The 16,247-nt window shown below is 49.1% G+C and overlaps 1 protein-coding gene across 2 annotated transcripts in view; it reads left to right on the forward strand.

The window, feature by feature from the left end:
- CTNNA1 (catenin alpha 1) overlaps positions 1 to 16,247 on the forward strand; it is a 449,363-nt gene that overhangs the window by 284,105 nt on the left and 149,011 nt on the right. For both annotated transcript variants that reach the window (XM_030212635.1, XM_030212634.1), the window contains one exon: positions 3,775 to 3,927. In XM_030212635.1, the coding sequence (XP_030068495.1) occupies positions 3,775 to 3,927 (153 nt within the window). The remainder of the gene's footprint in view (positions 1 to 3,774; positions 3,928 to 16,247) is intronic.

Genomic DNA, 16,247 nt, shown 5'->3' on the forward strand with positions numbered 1-16,247 from the left:
TATCTATTTCTTTGTCTCTTCCTTAGACCACAAATCTGGTTGAGAGGGGGTGTAAAAGTAAAGATCAGGAAAAATCTAAATTTAAAAAAGAAGAAAAAGGTACAAAAGTAAGACATGGCTGCCTTTCTCCACCAACATAACTTTGAAATTTGCCCTTCAGATGTTATGTCTTTACTACTCTTTTCAGGTCTATGAAAGATTTCAATTGTTCTGGCATAAAGAAAACATATTTAAGTCCTAAATATTTAACAATACATTTACATGGGTAAGCTAATAAAAACGTAGCACCCAGTAACCGTGTCTCCTCTCTTAAATCCAAGAATTTTTTCCTTCTATCCTGTGTGACTTTGGTAACATCCGGAAATATCCATATCTTCTGGCCACAAAATGTTTGATGCATATTTTTAAAGTAAAGTTTCATTACCGCATTTAAATCTTGTTCAAACACATATGAGACCAAAAGTGTAGCCCTATTTGTTACTTCGGATAGAGAGTCCTCCAAAATTAAAGAAATATCTTTCAATTCATCAGGATTTCCATGATCCAGAGCCGCATGGTTCTCTTCCTGGAATTTTTTAGGAAGATAATATATTTTGTTCACAGGGGGAAGGTTTTGAGGTAACATTTTCAAATTTTCCGTCAAATATTTTTTAAAGAGTTCCAGAGGAAGAATTCCAATTGGTCTAGGAAAATTTAATATTCTCATATTCAGTCTCCTGTTATAATTTTCTATTTGTTCGATCTTTTGTCTAATGTTCAAATTATCTTTAATTATCACAGACATATTTTCTTGCATTTTAAATATATCTTTTTGAGACGTCCGTACCTGATCGTTGAATTCTTCCTTTAAATTATCTATTGATTTAGAGAGTTGATCCACAGTTACAATTAAGTTTGCTGTTTGTTGAGTAGATTTAGTTACGATATCTTTCAGACCTTCCATAGCCTGCCAAAGAGCTTCGAGAGTAACCACCGTAGGAGGCATCGGGATTTCCACCCTACCTCCTGTCCCTCCTGCCTTTGATTCCGGGAGGAAACCTCCTCCGCTGGGACCAAGTTCTCCGCCTTCCGGGTCTTGATTAACAGCTTTACCTTCCCGTAGTAAGGCAGGGCACGGTGGGTTGTCAGGCGCTGGAGGAGAGAGTGTTATATTGTTTTCCTGAGGTGTCGGGTTTCCTGCCCCGACATCTAGCAGAAATTCAACTCCAGACTGATTTGGTGGCTGCCTCAGAGCGAAGCTGTCGATTGTAAGTTGCTTCGGGGAAGATGTCGAGGTGGTGGAGGGTTTACCCCTAACATTCCCCTTTCTTTTTGTATGCGGCATAGCAGGTAAGAGGAAAAACTTTTTCAACAAACGCTCGATCAGTCTCTGCGTCTTCAGCTCAACGGCGCCATCTTGTCACGCCCCCAGGTTTTCTTTCTTTCGAACTGTTCACCCTTCTAAAGGCCAATGAGGTTGAACCCATTCCACCAGGGGAAGAGGGGGAAGGGATTCTAGTCCAAGTCCTTCCTCATGCCCAAGAAAGGGAGGGATTTCGACCCATCCTAGACCTAAGAGCCGTGAACAAATATCTGGTCAAGGAAAGTTCAGGATGATTCCCCTGGGCACCCTTCTTCCTATGATTCAGAAGACTGATTGTTTATGCTCTCTGTACCTAAAGGATCCTTATACTCACATTCCAAGTCACAGGTGATATCTCAGATTTTGTGTAGGGAAACACCACTACCAGAACTGCATACTGCCGTTTGGCCTTACGTCCACTCCCAGAGTGTTCACAAAATGTCTTACCATAGTTACAGCAGGTGTTTCCCTATCTGGATGATTGGCTATCGAGAGCAAAATGAAGGAAGGTGCTCAAGAATCAATACGGAGCATCATTCGGATGTTGGAGCTGCTAGGGTCCGTCAACTACCCCAAGTCCTATTTATACCCGGTACAGCAATTGGAGTACATAGGAGCCCTGCTACATGTGGTTCAAGTTCAAGCCTTCCTTCCTCAGGAAAGGGCAATTGTGCTTATTGCGATAACCTTTCAGGTTCACAGCAGCCAGCAGATCACAACTTGGTGCACGTTGAGGTTACTAGGCCATATGGCCTCCACAGTGCATGTCACTCCCATGGCATGCCTCCTTTTGAGGGGTTCCCAATGGATCCTTACATCCCAGTGGAATCAAGCCACAGGGAATCTTACTTTCCTTGTGCCATCACCATCCAGCTGGCACATTTAGACTGACGTTGGACAGGATTTCTGCATGAAGGAAGCCCTTCCCTCATTATTTAGTACCTCTCTGTAAAATAGTAGTAATTTAAAAAAAAAAAAAAGGTAAGTGCATTTTTATAATACACCACTGCAATCCACAAAACAAAAGGAGCAACTTTGCTCCCAGGTTTCAACCTAATTCATGTTTAACGTGAGATATAAATGTCGTAAGTAAATAAATAATTACATAGAAACTCTGAATGTTGAGCACCCGATTCTCATAACATGTCATTTTAGTGGTTCTTTACCAGGAGAAAAAAATCTTCATGAATATCAGTGGTAGGGTGTCCCTATAACCAGCCCCTCCAAATGACACACCGAGTAGAATTTGACAAATTACTACTCTAGCTATGAAATGTTATTCCATTATTATATTTCCTCTGTATACATCCATATGCTACACAAGCTGGCACGTTTGAAAATATAAGTGAGATTAAAGCAGCGGCTCATAGGTTTGCTTGCTTTGTTTTGAGTGTACACAAAACAGTGACTGCGTAGGGAAGGGAAAACAGAGACTAACCTAATTGACTTCATCTTCAAACCTCCTTGGATACAGTGTTGCCTGCCAGGATTGGTCAACTGTTGTAAATCTCACTTCAGGTCCACACAATGAACAATAGACAAAGATGGTATTCAGGCAAGCAGTGTCCTTGATGCCACAGCACACAATCCACAGAACTGCAAGGCAGACAATTTTGCAGAAACCATGACGGTATGGCTCAGAGCTTAAGATAGGCCTCAGGCCCACATGGTGACCCAGGAAACAATCTCTCCCCCCCCCCCCCCCCCCAAAAAAAAATGTTCTATCATCTCCCCTCTAACCCCTTCCTGAACTGCGCTCTCTCTCTCTCCTGAACCAGCATATTTCATGCTCCCTCCCCCAACCAGCAGATCCAGCATTTCTTGGGTCTCTCACTCTCCCCCTGGGACCAGGGAAAAAGGAGAGGGAGGGTGCACGGTGTCAGGGAAAAAATCCAGCACCCCCTTATTCACTGTACCTGGGACAGATAACCCCACCCTTGGTGCGCCACTGCCACCATCCTACTTTAAATTCTGAGTTTTCGAGTCTTCCCTTTTTGAGCTTCTTGTGAGTCATACATTTTAACTCTGTTCTTCTCTGGTTGCATTTTGTATCCTTTGTGGGAGCAGACAACTTGTTTATAAGTATTACGAAATAGGTTTATTGCTGATTAGAAGTCTGAGCTCTGTGGTTTTATCAAACTGATAAACGTGTAAGCATTGAGGAAAAGATTAAGGTTATCCAAGAATATCAGGATTTACTTTACTCGGTTGAACCTAGCTAAGTTGTGTGGCTCTTTCTGGTAAGTTTAACTGCCTCTTTTTAAAAAAATGTATGCCAGAGGGCAGCTATCCATTAGCCAGTTACAGTAATTAAATGTTTGCTCAGAAGGCTTTTGTAAACATGTCAGCAGCACTTCAAAACATCTGTGTACATATACAAAATTTCTTGAGAGCTTGGTTCATAACACATTTTATTTTTGCTCTTATTTTAGCTGCGTAAAGCTGTTATGGACCATGTTTCGGATTCTTTTTTGGAGACCAACGTTCCACTCTTAGTCTTGATTGAAGCTGCAAAGAATGGCAATGAGAAAGAAGTTAGAGAATATGCCCAGGTGTTTCGTGAGCATGCTAATAAATTAATTGAGGTAAGGTGCAACTGACAAACAAAAGATAATATTGGTGTGATTTGTTCCTGATTTTTTTTTTCTGAAAAATTCTAATGAATAAGAACTAAAGAAATTTTAGTTTAGGTTAAAAAAAAAAAATCTTTGTCTAAAAATGTGCTTAGCTGCTTTTCCCAAGCAATTGTTCAACAAAGCTTTAGATTGTTGCCCAGCTATTTCCTTTAGGTAGTTAAACTTCTGACTTCATAGGATTTCGTGCGCCAATACTCACTTTATCCCCTCTATAGGCAAGTGAAAAACTTGGGTTTGACTCCACAGATTATCCTGAGTTCAAATCCTATCCTGGGACATGCCATGAATCATGTATAATCTGTAGCTATTCTATGTAAGATTTTAAACATAACTATTTAAATTGCATACAAGCCCAAAGCAGGAAGCAGTGTAGGACTGTCAAAGTGTTGCTATATCCCATCTAGTTTCTGCTAAAATCATCTTGGTGGCCACATCTTGTGAAACTTGTTAGTCAAATGAATTGTTCTAGAAAACAAGCCTTTCCTTGTCATCAAGCAGATGAAGCCATTACTTATGGGTTGTGTCCATCAACCAGCAGGGGGAGATAGAGAGCACTCAACTTTTCACAGTGCCTCATGGCCAGCTAGCTCCACTGCCTCTTCAGTATTCTCTATCTCCCCAAGCAGGGTGGCTGCAGCTTCTTCGAGCTCCATCAAAAATCTGCCTGGGGGTGGCTCCTGGCTTGCCAGTTGTTAGCCGGGGTGTTAGAGGCTATAGCAGCTTCACTTTGAAGGCACATAGGTCAGCCCTTTCCCTGCCTTACCCATGCCCCCGTGGATGTGGACATATTAGCTTGCTTTTCCCTGTCCTTTCCCACTCAGTGGATGCAGGCACATTGGTTCGCCTTTCCCTGCCTTTCCCACTTATCTGAGCCTCCGGAGTGTTTTTATTTACCTCTTTTGCCTCTGCTTTCCTCACAGTGTTTAAAAAAAAAAAAAATTAAAGTCGCGTCGCACTTTCCATATCATCATGCTGATCAATCCATAGACTGGTGGGTTGTGTCCATCTACCAGCAGGTGGAGATAGAGAGCAATCCTTTTGCCTCCCTATATGTGGTCATGTGCTGCCGGAAACTCCTCAGTATGTTCTCTATCTCAGCAGGTGGTGGTCACACACAGCAGCAGCTCTGGCTAGGTCTCCAAGCCTAATCTTTAGGTTTTGTTGAGTACCTGGGGTTGAGGGCTCTTCTTGAGCAAGTGCAAACCTGGTGGTGCCAGGTCCCTCCTTTTCTCCCCCATCCCGCTGGCTCCGTTAGAAAAAAAAAAATTTTTGGACGTCCTTAAGGGCGTTTATTTCAACGTTTATTTAAACGTTTATTGCAGCTACTCACTGGGATACCAGTTCGTTACAGCTCGGAGCGAGAAGCAGGTAATTTTTACCTTTTTATAGCGGGCAGGGGGTTCCCCAATCGATCTCCACGTGGCCTATGGCGTCGGAGGGCGAGGGCGCGAAGAATCGCTCCCCGGACCGCGTGTGCGCTTCTAGCGGGGATGCGGGGGGTCTTAAAGTCTGATTCGCCCTTGTTGGCTGTCAGTTTGGAGGCCGGTCAGTGTCCCGGGTCTTCCTCCGGTGCGGCGGTTTTCCCGCCATAAACGCCCATCCCCCGCTGCTCGCCTCCGCCATCTTGGTCGGCCACTCTGCTCGGACAGCTTCTTCTTGAGCCGCCCTTGAGCTGGGAGACGTTAATGCCATGGCCGCCCTTGATTTGGGCGACGGCAAAAAAGCGGCTAAAGTTAAGCGCCGTTTTTCCCCGCGCGGCTCCGTCGCGGAGTGTCATGCCGGACGCCATCTTGGATGCGCAGCATGTTTCTCCCCCACTCTTGCGAGCGCAGGTTGAGGGTGCGTCTAGGGCTGTGGCCCAGGCTGCTGAAGTGCACAGTCTGGGGGGTTTCTCCCCCGAGTTTATTTTGCTGCTGCATCAGCCTTCCTTATGCAAAACGCTGCCCCTTCTCCCTTGTCCGATAAAGGGGTTGAGGCCCCCGGAAGTAAACGCCCTCGGGTGGATTCCCAGGCCTTAGAGGACTTTGTCTCCTCGGATGTAGATGAGGGCAGCGTATCTGAGTTCTCCCAACGGTCCTTTGCGGATTCCTTGGAGGAGACGGATTCCCGCTCGGATGGAGCGGATGACCCCTCTGCAGCGCGGATCTTTCGCTCAGAGGATTTGCCCAACCTGTTAGTGCAGGCCATGAGCATTTTGAAGATTTCCTCTCCTGAGGACGTCTCTCCCTCAGCCCCTGTTGGCTCCGCCATTATGCTGGGGACGAAGCGCCCGCCTAGAACCTTCCACGTGCATGATGCCATGCACACCTTAATTTCGGCTCAATGGGATGTCCCGGAAGCGAGCCTCAGAGTGGCTAGGGCTATGTCCCACCTCTATGCTTTGCCTGAAAGTGAACGTGAGGCCTTTCTTTGGCCTACCGTGGATTCTTTAATCACTGCGGTGACTAAGAAAACGGCGTTGCCGGTGGAAGGTGGCATGGCCCTAAAGGACGCCCAAGACAGAAGATTGGAGGCAGCCTTAAGGTCGTCCTTCGAGGCGGCTGCCTTAAGTTTGCAGGCCTCAGTTTGCGGCTCCTATGTGGCCAGGGCGTGCCTGACGATTGTGCAGCGGGCTTTCCCCTCGGATCCTTCCTTGAGGGCTGATTGGCCGGCCCTAGAATCGGGCTTGGCTTATTTGGCAGACTTACTGTATGATATCTTGAGAGCCTCGGCTAAAGGTATGGCTCAGACAGTCTCTGCGCGGTGGTGGCTTTGGCTGAAACATTGGTCTGCTGACCACGCCTCTAAGTCCCGCCTGGCTAAGTTGCCTTTTAAAGGCAAGCTGCTCTTTGGGGTCGAGCTGGACAAAATTGTGACCGATCTCGGCACGTCTAAGGGCAAGAGGTTACCAGAGGTCAGGGCTCGGGCCAGTGCTCGCCCCGGTAACTCCAGAGGACGGTTTTAGGAAGCCCGTCGGTACCGCCCGGGCAAGTCGGGCTCCTCTGCCCCCTCTTCCTTCAAGAGGAACTTCTCCCCCAAGCAGCATTCCTTTCGCAGAGACCGCCGTCCCGGAGGTGCGCCCTCCGGTCCTCCCCCAGGGTCTCGTACCCAATGACGGGGTCCTGGTCCATGGCCCAGTGCAGGTTGGAGGACGCCTGTCCTCGTTTCTGGGCGAGTGGACCAGGGTAACTTCAGACGCTTGGGTGCTGGAAGTCATCAGAGACGGCTACAAGCTAGAGTTCTGCCGACCCTTAAGAGACTGGTTTGTACTCTCTCCCTGCAAGTCTCCGGTCAAAGCTGTGGCAGTGCAGCAGACCTTGGACAATCTGATCCGCCTGGGTGCGGTCGTTCCGGTGCCAGAAAATCAGCTTGGCAAGGGACGTTACTCCATTTACTTTGTGGTACCAAAGAAAGGAGGTTCTGTACGGCCTATCCTCGACCTCAAAGGGGTCAGTCGGGCCTTGAAAGTTCGGCACTTTCGCATGGAGACTCTCCGCTCTGTTATAGCGGCAGTGAAGGCAGGGGAGTTCCTGGCATCCTTGGACATCAAGGAAGCGTACTTGCATATTCCCATCTGGCCTCCTCATTAACGCTTTCTGCGTTTTGCAGTCCTGGCCCGACACTTCCAGTTCAGAGCCCTCCCGTTCGGGTTGGCTACTGCTCCACGGACCTTCTCCAAAGTAATGGTGGTCATCGCGGCCTTCCTGCGAAAGGAAGGAGTACAAGTTCATCCTTATCTGGACGACTGATTGATCCGAGCCCTCTCTTATGCAGAGTGCGGCAAAGCTGTGGACTGGGTGATTGCTCTTTTGAGCTCCCTGGGGTGGATCATCAACTGGGAGAAAAGCCAGCTGCGCCCGACTCAGTCCCTGGAGTATCTGGGAGTTCGATTCGACACCCAAGTGGGCAGAGTGTTCCTGCCGGACAATCGGATTGTCAAACTTCAGGCTCAGGTGGACCAGTTCCTAGTAGCCTCTCCGCTTCGAGCTTGGGACTATGTGCAGCTGTTGGGCTCTATGACGGCCACGATGGAAGTAGTGCCCTGGGCCAGGGCTCATATGAGACCACTACAACACTCTCTGCTGCAGCGCTGGTCTCCGGTGTCGGAGGATTATGCTGTGTGCCTTCCCTTGGACCCAGCAGTGCGCAAGGCGCTGAGCTGGTGGCTGAAGACAGACAAGTTGTTGCAGGGATGCCTCTTGTGACCCCGGAGTGGATTGTCGTCACGACGGACGCCTCTTTGACGGGCTGGGGAGCCCACTGCTTGGGAAGGACAGCGCAGGGGCTCTGGTCTCCTGCAGAGGCAAAGTGGTCTATCAACCTCCTGGAACTCAGAGCCATTCGGTTGGCGCTTTTGGAGTTCCTCCCGGTACTGGCGTTGAAGCCAGTACGGGTCCTGTCGGACAATGCCACGGCTGTGGCCTATGTCAACTGCCAGGGAGGTACCAAGAGTGCCCCTCTAGCCAAGGAAGCCATGAATCTATGCCAGTGGGCGGAAGCGAACCTGGAACAGCTGTCAGCGGCCCACATTGCCGGAGTCATGAATGTCAAGGCGGACTTTCTCAGTTGCCATACCTTGGATCCCGGAGAGTGGCAGTTATCAGCTCAGGCGTTCTTGGACATCACGAAGCGCTGGTGCCAGCCGAGCCTAGATCTGATGGCGTCGTCGGCCAATTGCCAAGTGCCGCGCTTTTTCAGCAGAGGACGGGACCCTCGATCTCTGGGAGTAGATGCTCTTCTCCAACAGTGGCCGACACAGGAGCTTCTCTGTGTTCCCACCCTGGCCCATGTTGGGCAGGGTACTAGACCGGGTGGCAAAGCATCCGGGCCGGATAATACTGGTGGGTCCGGACTGGCCCAGACGTCCCTGGTATGCGGACTTGATCAGGCTCTCAGTGGACGACCCTCTGCGACTGCCAGTGGAGCAGGGCCTGTTGCATCAGGGTCCCGTGGTGATGGAGGATCCCTCCCCCTTTGGTCTTACGGCCTGGCTATTGAGCGGCAGCGTCTGAGAAAGAAGGGCTTCTCAGACAAGGTCATCGCCACTATGCTGAGAGCGAGGAAGCGCTCTACTTCTACTGCTTACGCCAGGGTTTGGCGTACCTTTGCAGCGTGGTGTGAAGCAGGCTCACTTTCTCCCTTCACTGCTCCAATTTCTTCAGTGCTGGCGTTCCTGCAAGAAGGTCTGGAGAAAGGCCTGTCGCTCAGTTCCCTTAAAGTCCAGGTAGCGGCTCTGGCTTGCTTCAGGGGCCGCCTGAAGGGTGCTTCCCTGGCTTCGCAGCCAGATGTGGTACGTTTTCTCAAGGGAGTTAATCACCTGCGCCCTCCTCTGCACTCAGTGGTGCCTGCGTGGAATCTCAACCTGGTGCTAAGAGCCTTGCAGAAGCCGCCTTTTGAACCCTTGTCGAGGGCATCTCTGAAAGACCTGACGTTGAAAGCAGTCTTTTTGGTGGCTATCACTTCAGCCAGAAGAGTTTCCGAGCTCCAGGCACTCTCATGTCGAGAGCCTTTTCTGCAGTTCACTGAGGCAGGAGTGACTATTCGCACAGTGCCTTCCTTCCTGCCCAAGATTGTTTCTCGCGTCCATGTGAATCAGCAGCTATGTCTCCCATCCTTTCGTAGGGAGGACTACCCAGAGGAATACTCTGCTCTCAAATATCTGGATGTGAGACGAGTCATCATCAGATACTTGGAAGTGACCAATGATTTCCGGAAATCGGATCATCTGTTTGTCCTGTTTGCAGGTCCTCGTAAGGGTCTGCAGGCTGCTAAGCCTACAGTGGCAAGATGGGTCAAGGAAGCCATGGCAGCGGCTTATGTGGCCGCGGGGAAGGTGCCGCCTATCCAGCTGAAGGCTCACTCCACTAGAGCTCAGGCGGCCTCGATGGCAGAGGCCGGGTCCGTCTCCTTGGCAGAGATATGCAAGGCGGCAACTTGGGCATCGGCCCATACATTCTCCAAGCATTACCGCTTGACTGTGGCTGCTCGGGCGGAGGCCCGGTTTGGAGCTTCAGTGTTGAGGTCAGGGATTTCAATGTCCCGCCCTTGGTGAGTACTGCTTCGGTACATCCCACCAGTCTATGGATTGATCAGCATGATGATATGGAAGGTAAAATTATGTATCATACCTGATAATTTTCTTTCCATTAATCATAGCTGATCAATCCATAGCCCCTCCCAGATATCTGTACTGTTTATATTCTGGTTGAATTTTAGGTTCAGGTTTAGTCTTCAGTTCCTTCAGGAGGACTTCGTGTTCAAGTTTTTTCAATTGGATTCTTCAAGAGTTGAGACGAGTTTGTGTTACAGTGAGCTGCTGCATTCCTCTCCCCTCCGTTTTACGGGGCTGGATTGAGACATAAATTCTGCCGGTGCTCCCTCCCGCTTCGTGCGGCTGTAGGGCAGCTTTGTACCCCTCCCGCTTCGGCGGTGTTAGGGTCAGTCAGCTCCTCCCGCGGTTGCAGGATAAGCCAGATCCCCCCGCATCAGCGGGGTGGTGTCCCTCCCCTGCTCCGCGGGGATGAGCTGGATGGATTCCCCTCCCCCACTTGTGTGGGGATGAGCTGGGTTAATTCCCCTCCCCCGTTTCGGCGGTGGTGAGCTGGGCAGAGTGTCCCTTTGTGGGTGTAATTCTCTAAGTGCTGAGTCCTGCGGATGGAGCTTGGATATCGACATACTGAGGAGTTTCCGGCAGCACATGATCACATATAGGGAGGCAAAAGGATTGCTCTCTATCTCCACCTGCTGGTAGATGGACACAACCCACCAGTCTATGGATTGATCAGCTATGATTAATGGAAAGAAAATTATCAGGTATGATACATAATTTTACCTTAACGCAGCGATCTTGGAAAAGAGCTTTTTTTCTTGACATTCTTCTGCAGGACCGGAGCTGTGATACTCGGTCTAGTGAGGTAAGAGTGTTTTCTGACTCCTCCGGGGTGGACCCGCGATCGGGACGTTTTTGGCGCGAACCGCCATTTTTGAATTTTACCGCCATTTTCGGCGATGGCTGCGGAGACTGTAAAGCGCTGTTCTAAATGTGGCAAGTGCAAATCAGCAGCGGGGCTCTGTAATTCGTGCTGTACAGACGGTAGAGCCGGCCAGAGCATAGCGAGCGGCGATCTGTTGCGCTCTGAGCTGGCAGCGGACGCCATTTTGGATTTTCCACATGGCGCGGCCTCCGTTGCGATGGAGAGCCCTGAATCCGGGGGGGGGGGGGTCCTCTGAGTGAGGCTAATAATAGAGCTGATAGCCCTGGGCAGGATCCGGGCGGTCAGGGAGCGGGTTTCTCCCCTGATTTTGTTTTAATGCTGCATAGGGCATTCATGCTTAAAAGAACTCTTCCACAGGGATCTTCGGACCCTCTGCCTGCCCCCCAGGTGGATCCTGGCCTTTTGGGGTTTGCTTTGCCTGTTTCTTATCCTCCTGCTAAACGCAGAAGGGCTAATTTCTGGGCCTAGGTTCTGTGTTTTAACCTGAAACAAGCTCAACATTCATATCTATTGGGTGTAAGTCTGGTACTACTACTAAACATTTCTAGAGCGCTACTAGGGTTACGCAGCGCTGTACAAATTAACAAAGAAGGACGTTCCCTGCTCAAAGGAGCTTACAATCGACATCTCAGTGAGGGAGGACGCATGACCGTGGTACGTGGATTAGGGAGATCCAAGAAATTACAGGCCGGTGAATCAGATGTTCATACTGGGACACTTTTTTCTGTCCGGAGCGTACTACCATAGCTGGTGGACTCCTATATTCAGAACTTACCCAACTATGGAACGCCATAGAGATAGGGCTGGGGTTTGTAGCCCTATTTAACTGGTGTCCTTGGTCACCCTTCCTCTTCTCCTCAGGATCCAGAGAATGGCTAGTTTTTTGCTTATGCATTAACCGGTCATTTTCAGCAGTACTCTCTCTTCCATTCTTTTATAGATCTAAGAGGATGTTCATTGCGCTCTTAGGGTCATTTCATCCTTACCTAGACTACTGCCTAATTGGAGAAAGTCTTATCAGCAGAGTTCTCAGGTCACGGACCGGGTGTTGCATTTCTTACAGTCTCTAGGTTGGGTGGCAGGGGCGTATCTGAGGTTCGGCGGTAGGGGGGCAGGGGCTAGAGTGAGGGGGCACATTATAACCCCCCCTACCGCCGCGCCCTCCGCCGCCGCCGTCATCGTCGTCAACCCTCCCCCGCCTACTGCCAACCCTTTCCCCGCTTACCGCCGTCACCTACCCCTAGGTCCGCTCCTGCCGGCTTTTTAAACTATTACTTCAGCTGGCGGGGGACCCCAACCCCCGCCAGCCCAGCCGAGGTCTTCTTTAACTTCTTCATCCTCGTGCTGTTAAAGCTGCATGATGCATCCGTCCAGTTGGATGGAGTTTGACGTCGCAGCACGTACGGACGTCAACGTGCTGCGACGTCAAACTCCGTCCAACTGGAAGGATGCATCATGCAGCTTTAACAGCACGAGGATGAAGAAGTTAAAGAAGACCTTGGCTGGGCTGGCGGGGGTTGGGGTCCCCCGCCAGCTGAAGTAATAATTTAAAAAGCCGGCAGGAGCGGACCTCGGGGTAGGTGATGGCGGTAGGCGGGGAAAGGATTGGCGGTAGGCGGGGGAGAGTTAACGGCAGTAGGGGGGTCCAGGGCGAAATCTGCGGGGGCCCAGGCCCCTGTGGCCCCACGCAGATACGTCCCTGTTGGGTGGTGATTGTAGCCAGGCCTCTCATTTGATCTCTCATCAGATATCTCTGATTTTCTCTTTGTTTAGTCAGGTTGGCGCACAGTCTTTTGTCTCCTCTGCAAACATCCCAGTTTATATTTTTCTTGGTGACCTTGGGCCTTCGGCCATTTCCTCGCTGTATTCTGCAGAATGCAATTTTACTTTCTAATTCCCAAGAAGGAATTTTCCTTCATCCTATTGCGAATCTCAGGGTCATCAATCGCGCTATTTAAGTGCCATCTAGTTATCTCAAGAACCTTAGTTCTGTCATAGGAATGCTTCATGCAGTACACTTTTTGGCAGAAGCTTGTTTGTATATATTTTTTTCTGGGGGACCACAGCAATTCGTTTACCTTCGGGTGAATTTTGTTTTCCCTACTGACAAACAAGGCGGAGAGAGCTATTTTGGTCCTTGCCATGGCAAAGGGTTATGTCATCTGCCAAGGAGGAGTTAAGAGTATACTCTTGAGTTTGTAGTTTTTTCTTAGTTGTCTCACCCTGCATTTAGGTGAATGGACTCTCATCTTTTCAGCCTTACTTCCTCACTGCGACACTTCAGGGCTATCTCTTTTTGCCTTCAGGCTCTCGAACATTTCTTGCTTCTTCCATTCAGCAACAGTCTTGACGGAGACAGGGACAGACGCCAATATCCAGCAGGGGTTTTTCAACCTTCTATATGCGTTTCTTCCGTCAACTCACTAGGTGTTGGATTATATTTAAAAAAAAAAAAAGAAAGAAAAATTCCATCTTTCTTCCATATCAGGCTTTATTTGGTCATCGGTTTTGGCTCTGCTTCAGTAGTTCTTTCTATGCGGCGGTTCATTTTTTGTTGGTTTTCATAAAGGATTACTCTCTTTTCTCTTCTCCTACAGTTTGCAGTTTTTTCCTGTTTCTGTGGTCCAATACAGCCTCATCTTTTTGGAAGTTCTCATTTACTTTAAGGTTCTTAGTCTCCTTCACACGACAGGCCAAAATCCTCTTCAAATCACAATCTTAATCTTTCAGCTCTCGTAGGTCCTCTTTTTGGGCTGTTTTTTCTTCTGGTATCCTTTAAGGTTTTCCCTCTTAAAGCTCTGTTTTCTAGTAGCCATAACTTTTTCTATAAAGTTTTCCTCTTCAAGCAGTGTTTTCCAGTAGCCATTGCAGCAAGTAGATCTATGTGTGGAATACTTCTACGGTTGGTAACTTCTTTTCGGTCTGCTGTAGTTTAGAGTTTTCACCTTTCCCAATCGTTTTTTTCTTATTGGTTTTGTCCTTCTAGCCGGTAGGCGTAAGGGTTTGATTGTTTCTAACCTGCTATATCTCGAAGGATCAAGGAAATGAGAATGTCTATTTTTCTTCTCACAGAGAGGGCAGTTCCACGGCGTATTACAACATATTCCACAACTTCAGAAGCGGGCTCTATTCTTACTACAGCGATTTTTGGTGCTCTCGGTGCACATTGGTAAGTTGGCAACTTAGTCCTAATTTCATTTTATTTTGCTCATTGGGACACACTACATGTTAGTTGTCGCCAGGTGGCCTATGCAGCATGAACATTTCTCTGCAGTTTTCATAGGGTCCCTCCCTTCAGATTACTGCTTTGGTACTTCCCATCAGTCCAATCCTGGTCCGGTCCGGAGGGACGCTAAGGAAGGAGAAATTAGATCTTACCTGCTAATTTGCTTTCCTTTAGTCCCTCCGGACCGGACCAGGCCCCTCCCATGTTCTCTCTACTCTTTAGCTTCTTTTATTAAGTAGGAAGTGTATTCATTCCGTTACGATTCGTGGAACAATATTATATATATACAAAACTTTACGTGGTCCATACCACTTCTCTGGTGGTTGCTGGTGAGCTCAGTTGCTGGAATCTATCTATAAAACCTTAAATACGCCATACCACTTCTCTGGGGAGAGTTGTGGCTGAGCTCAGTTGCTGGAATATCTATAAAACCTTAAATATGATTTACCACTTCTCTGGTGAGAGTTGCTGGTGAGCTATAAGACAAGTGAGCCATACCACTTCTCTGGTGAGAGTTGCTGGTGAGCTATAAGACAAGTGAGCCATACCACTTCTCTGGTGAGAGTTGCTGGTGAGCTATAAGACAAGTGAGCCATACCACTTCTCTGGTGAGAGTTGCTGGTGAGCTATAAGACAAGTGAGCCATACCACTTCTCTGGTGAGAGTTGCTGGTGAGCTATAAGACAAGTGAGCCATACCACTTCTCTGGTGAGAGTTGCTGGTGAGCTATAAGACAAGTGAGCCATACCACTTCTCTGGTGAGAGTTGCTGGTGAGCTATATTATAAGTGAGCCATACCACTTCTCTGGGGAGAGTTGCTGGTGAGCTATAGTACAAATCGAGCCATACCACTTCTCTGGTGAGAGTTGCTGGTGAGCTCTGATACTTGGCATTGCCGAGTGCTTTGTGGCTGCTAGGATTCCATACGGCACAGAAGGTCTTTCTTTCTTTCTTTCTTTCCTGCTTTGTTATTCAAATACTGAGGCTAAGGTCACATGGCCAGGGCTCCTATTGGCTCTCTAGAGTCAGAGTTTTTTCTCAGTCTCCACCAGCTGGTAGGCGAGCACAACCCATCAGTCCAATCCGGTCCGGAGGGACTAAAGGAAAGCAAATTAGCAGGTAAGATCTAATTTCTCCTTCGGCTCAATGGGCTGACCCCGAGGGACTTTTGAAGGTTGCCAGGGTTATGGGGCAATTATACCCTCTGAGTGAGGATTTGCAATGCCTAAAGTGGATGCCCTGGTCACAGCTTTGACAAAGAGAACTACCCTCCCTGTTGAAGGAGGTGTTGCCCTGAAGGATATTCAAGACCGCAGGCTTGATTCAGCTGTGAAGCGGTCCTTTGATTTGGCAGGTCTCACTGTTCGGGCGTCTGCATGCAGTTGTTATGCTGTTAGAGCCTGCCTGGCTTGGTTACAGCAGGCAGTGGAACAGCCTGGTGATGGAGCGGAGACCTTATCTGAAGTGGCTCCGCGGATGGAGTCGGCCTTGTCCTTTTTGGCTGGCGCCCTTTATGATATGGTCAGAGCTTCAGCTAAACAAATGGCTGTAGCAGTGGCGGCTCGCCGCACTCTTTGGCTACGACATTGGGTGGCGGACAAGGCCTCTAAGCAAAGGTTGGTGAAGTTGCCCTTTCAAGGCCTTCTCCTGTTTGGTGAGGAGCTGGAAAACATTGTTAAAGGCCTGGGGGATTCCAAACCTCAGCGCTTGCCCGAAGATAGGCCGAAGCCTTCCTCTAAGGGTCAGGCAGTCCGCTCCTCTTACAGACCTCGCTTTCGTGAAGCTAGAAGGTACCGCCCGGGGCGTTCTGCTGGGTTCACTTCGCGTGCCCGCTTTCAGCAGAGAAACTCCTTTTGCTCGGACAAACGTTCCGCAGCTGCCGGTTCAAGGCCTGGAGTTCAGGGGCAACCCTCTCAATGATGGTGCGCCGGCCCCCTCCTCGTTTCCTGTCATCGGAGGAAGACTTTCCCTCTTTTTCGAGGAGTGGGCCAAAATCTCCGCAGATCAGTGGGTCTTGGACCTGATCAGAGATGGATACCAAATAGAATTCGATGCCCCGGAGAGAGACG

The sequence above is a fragment of the Microcaecilia unicolor genome, chromosome 8, assembly GCF_901765095.1.
Source record: "Microcaecilia unicolor chromosome 8, aMicUni1.1, whole genome shotgun sequence".
Classification (NCBI taxonomy): domain Eukaryota; kingdom Metazoa; phylum Chordata; class Amphibia; order Gymnophiona; family Siphonopidae; genus Microcaecilia; species Microcaecilia unicolor.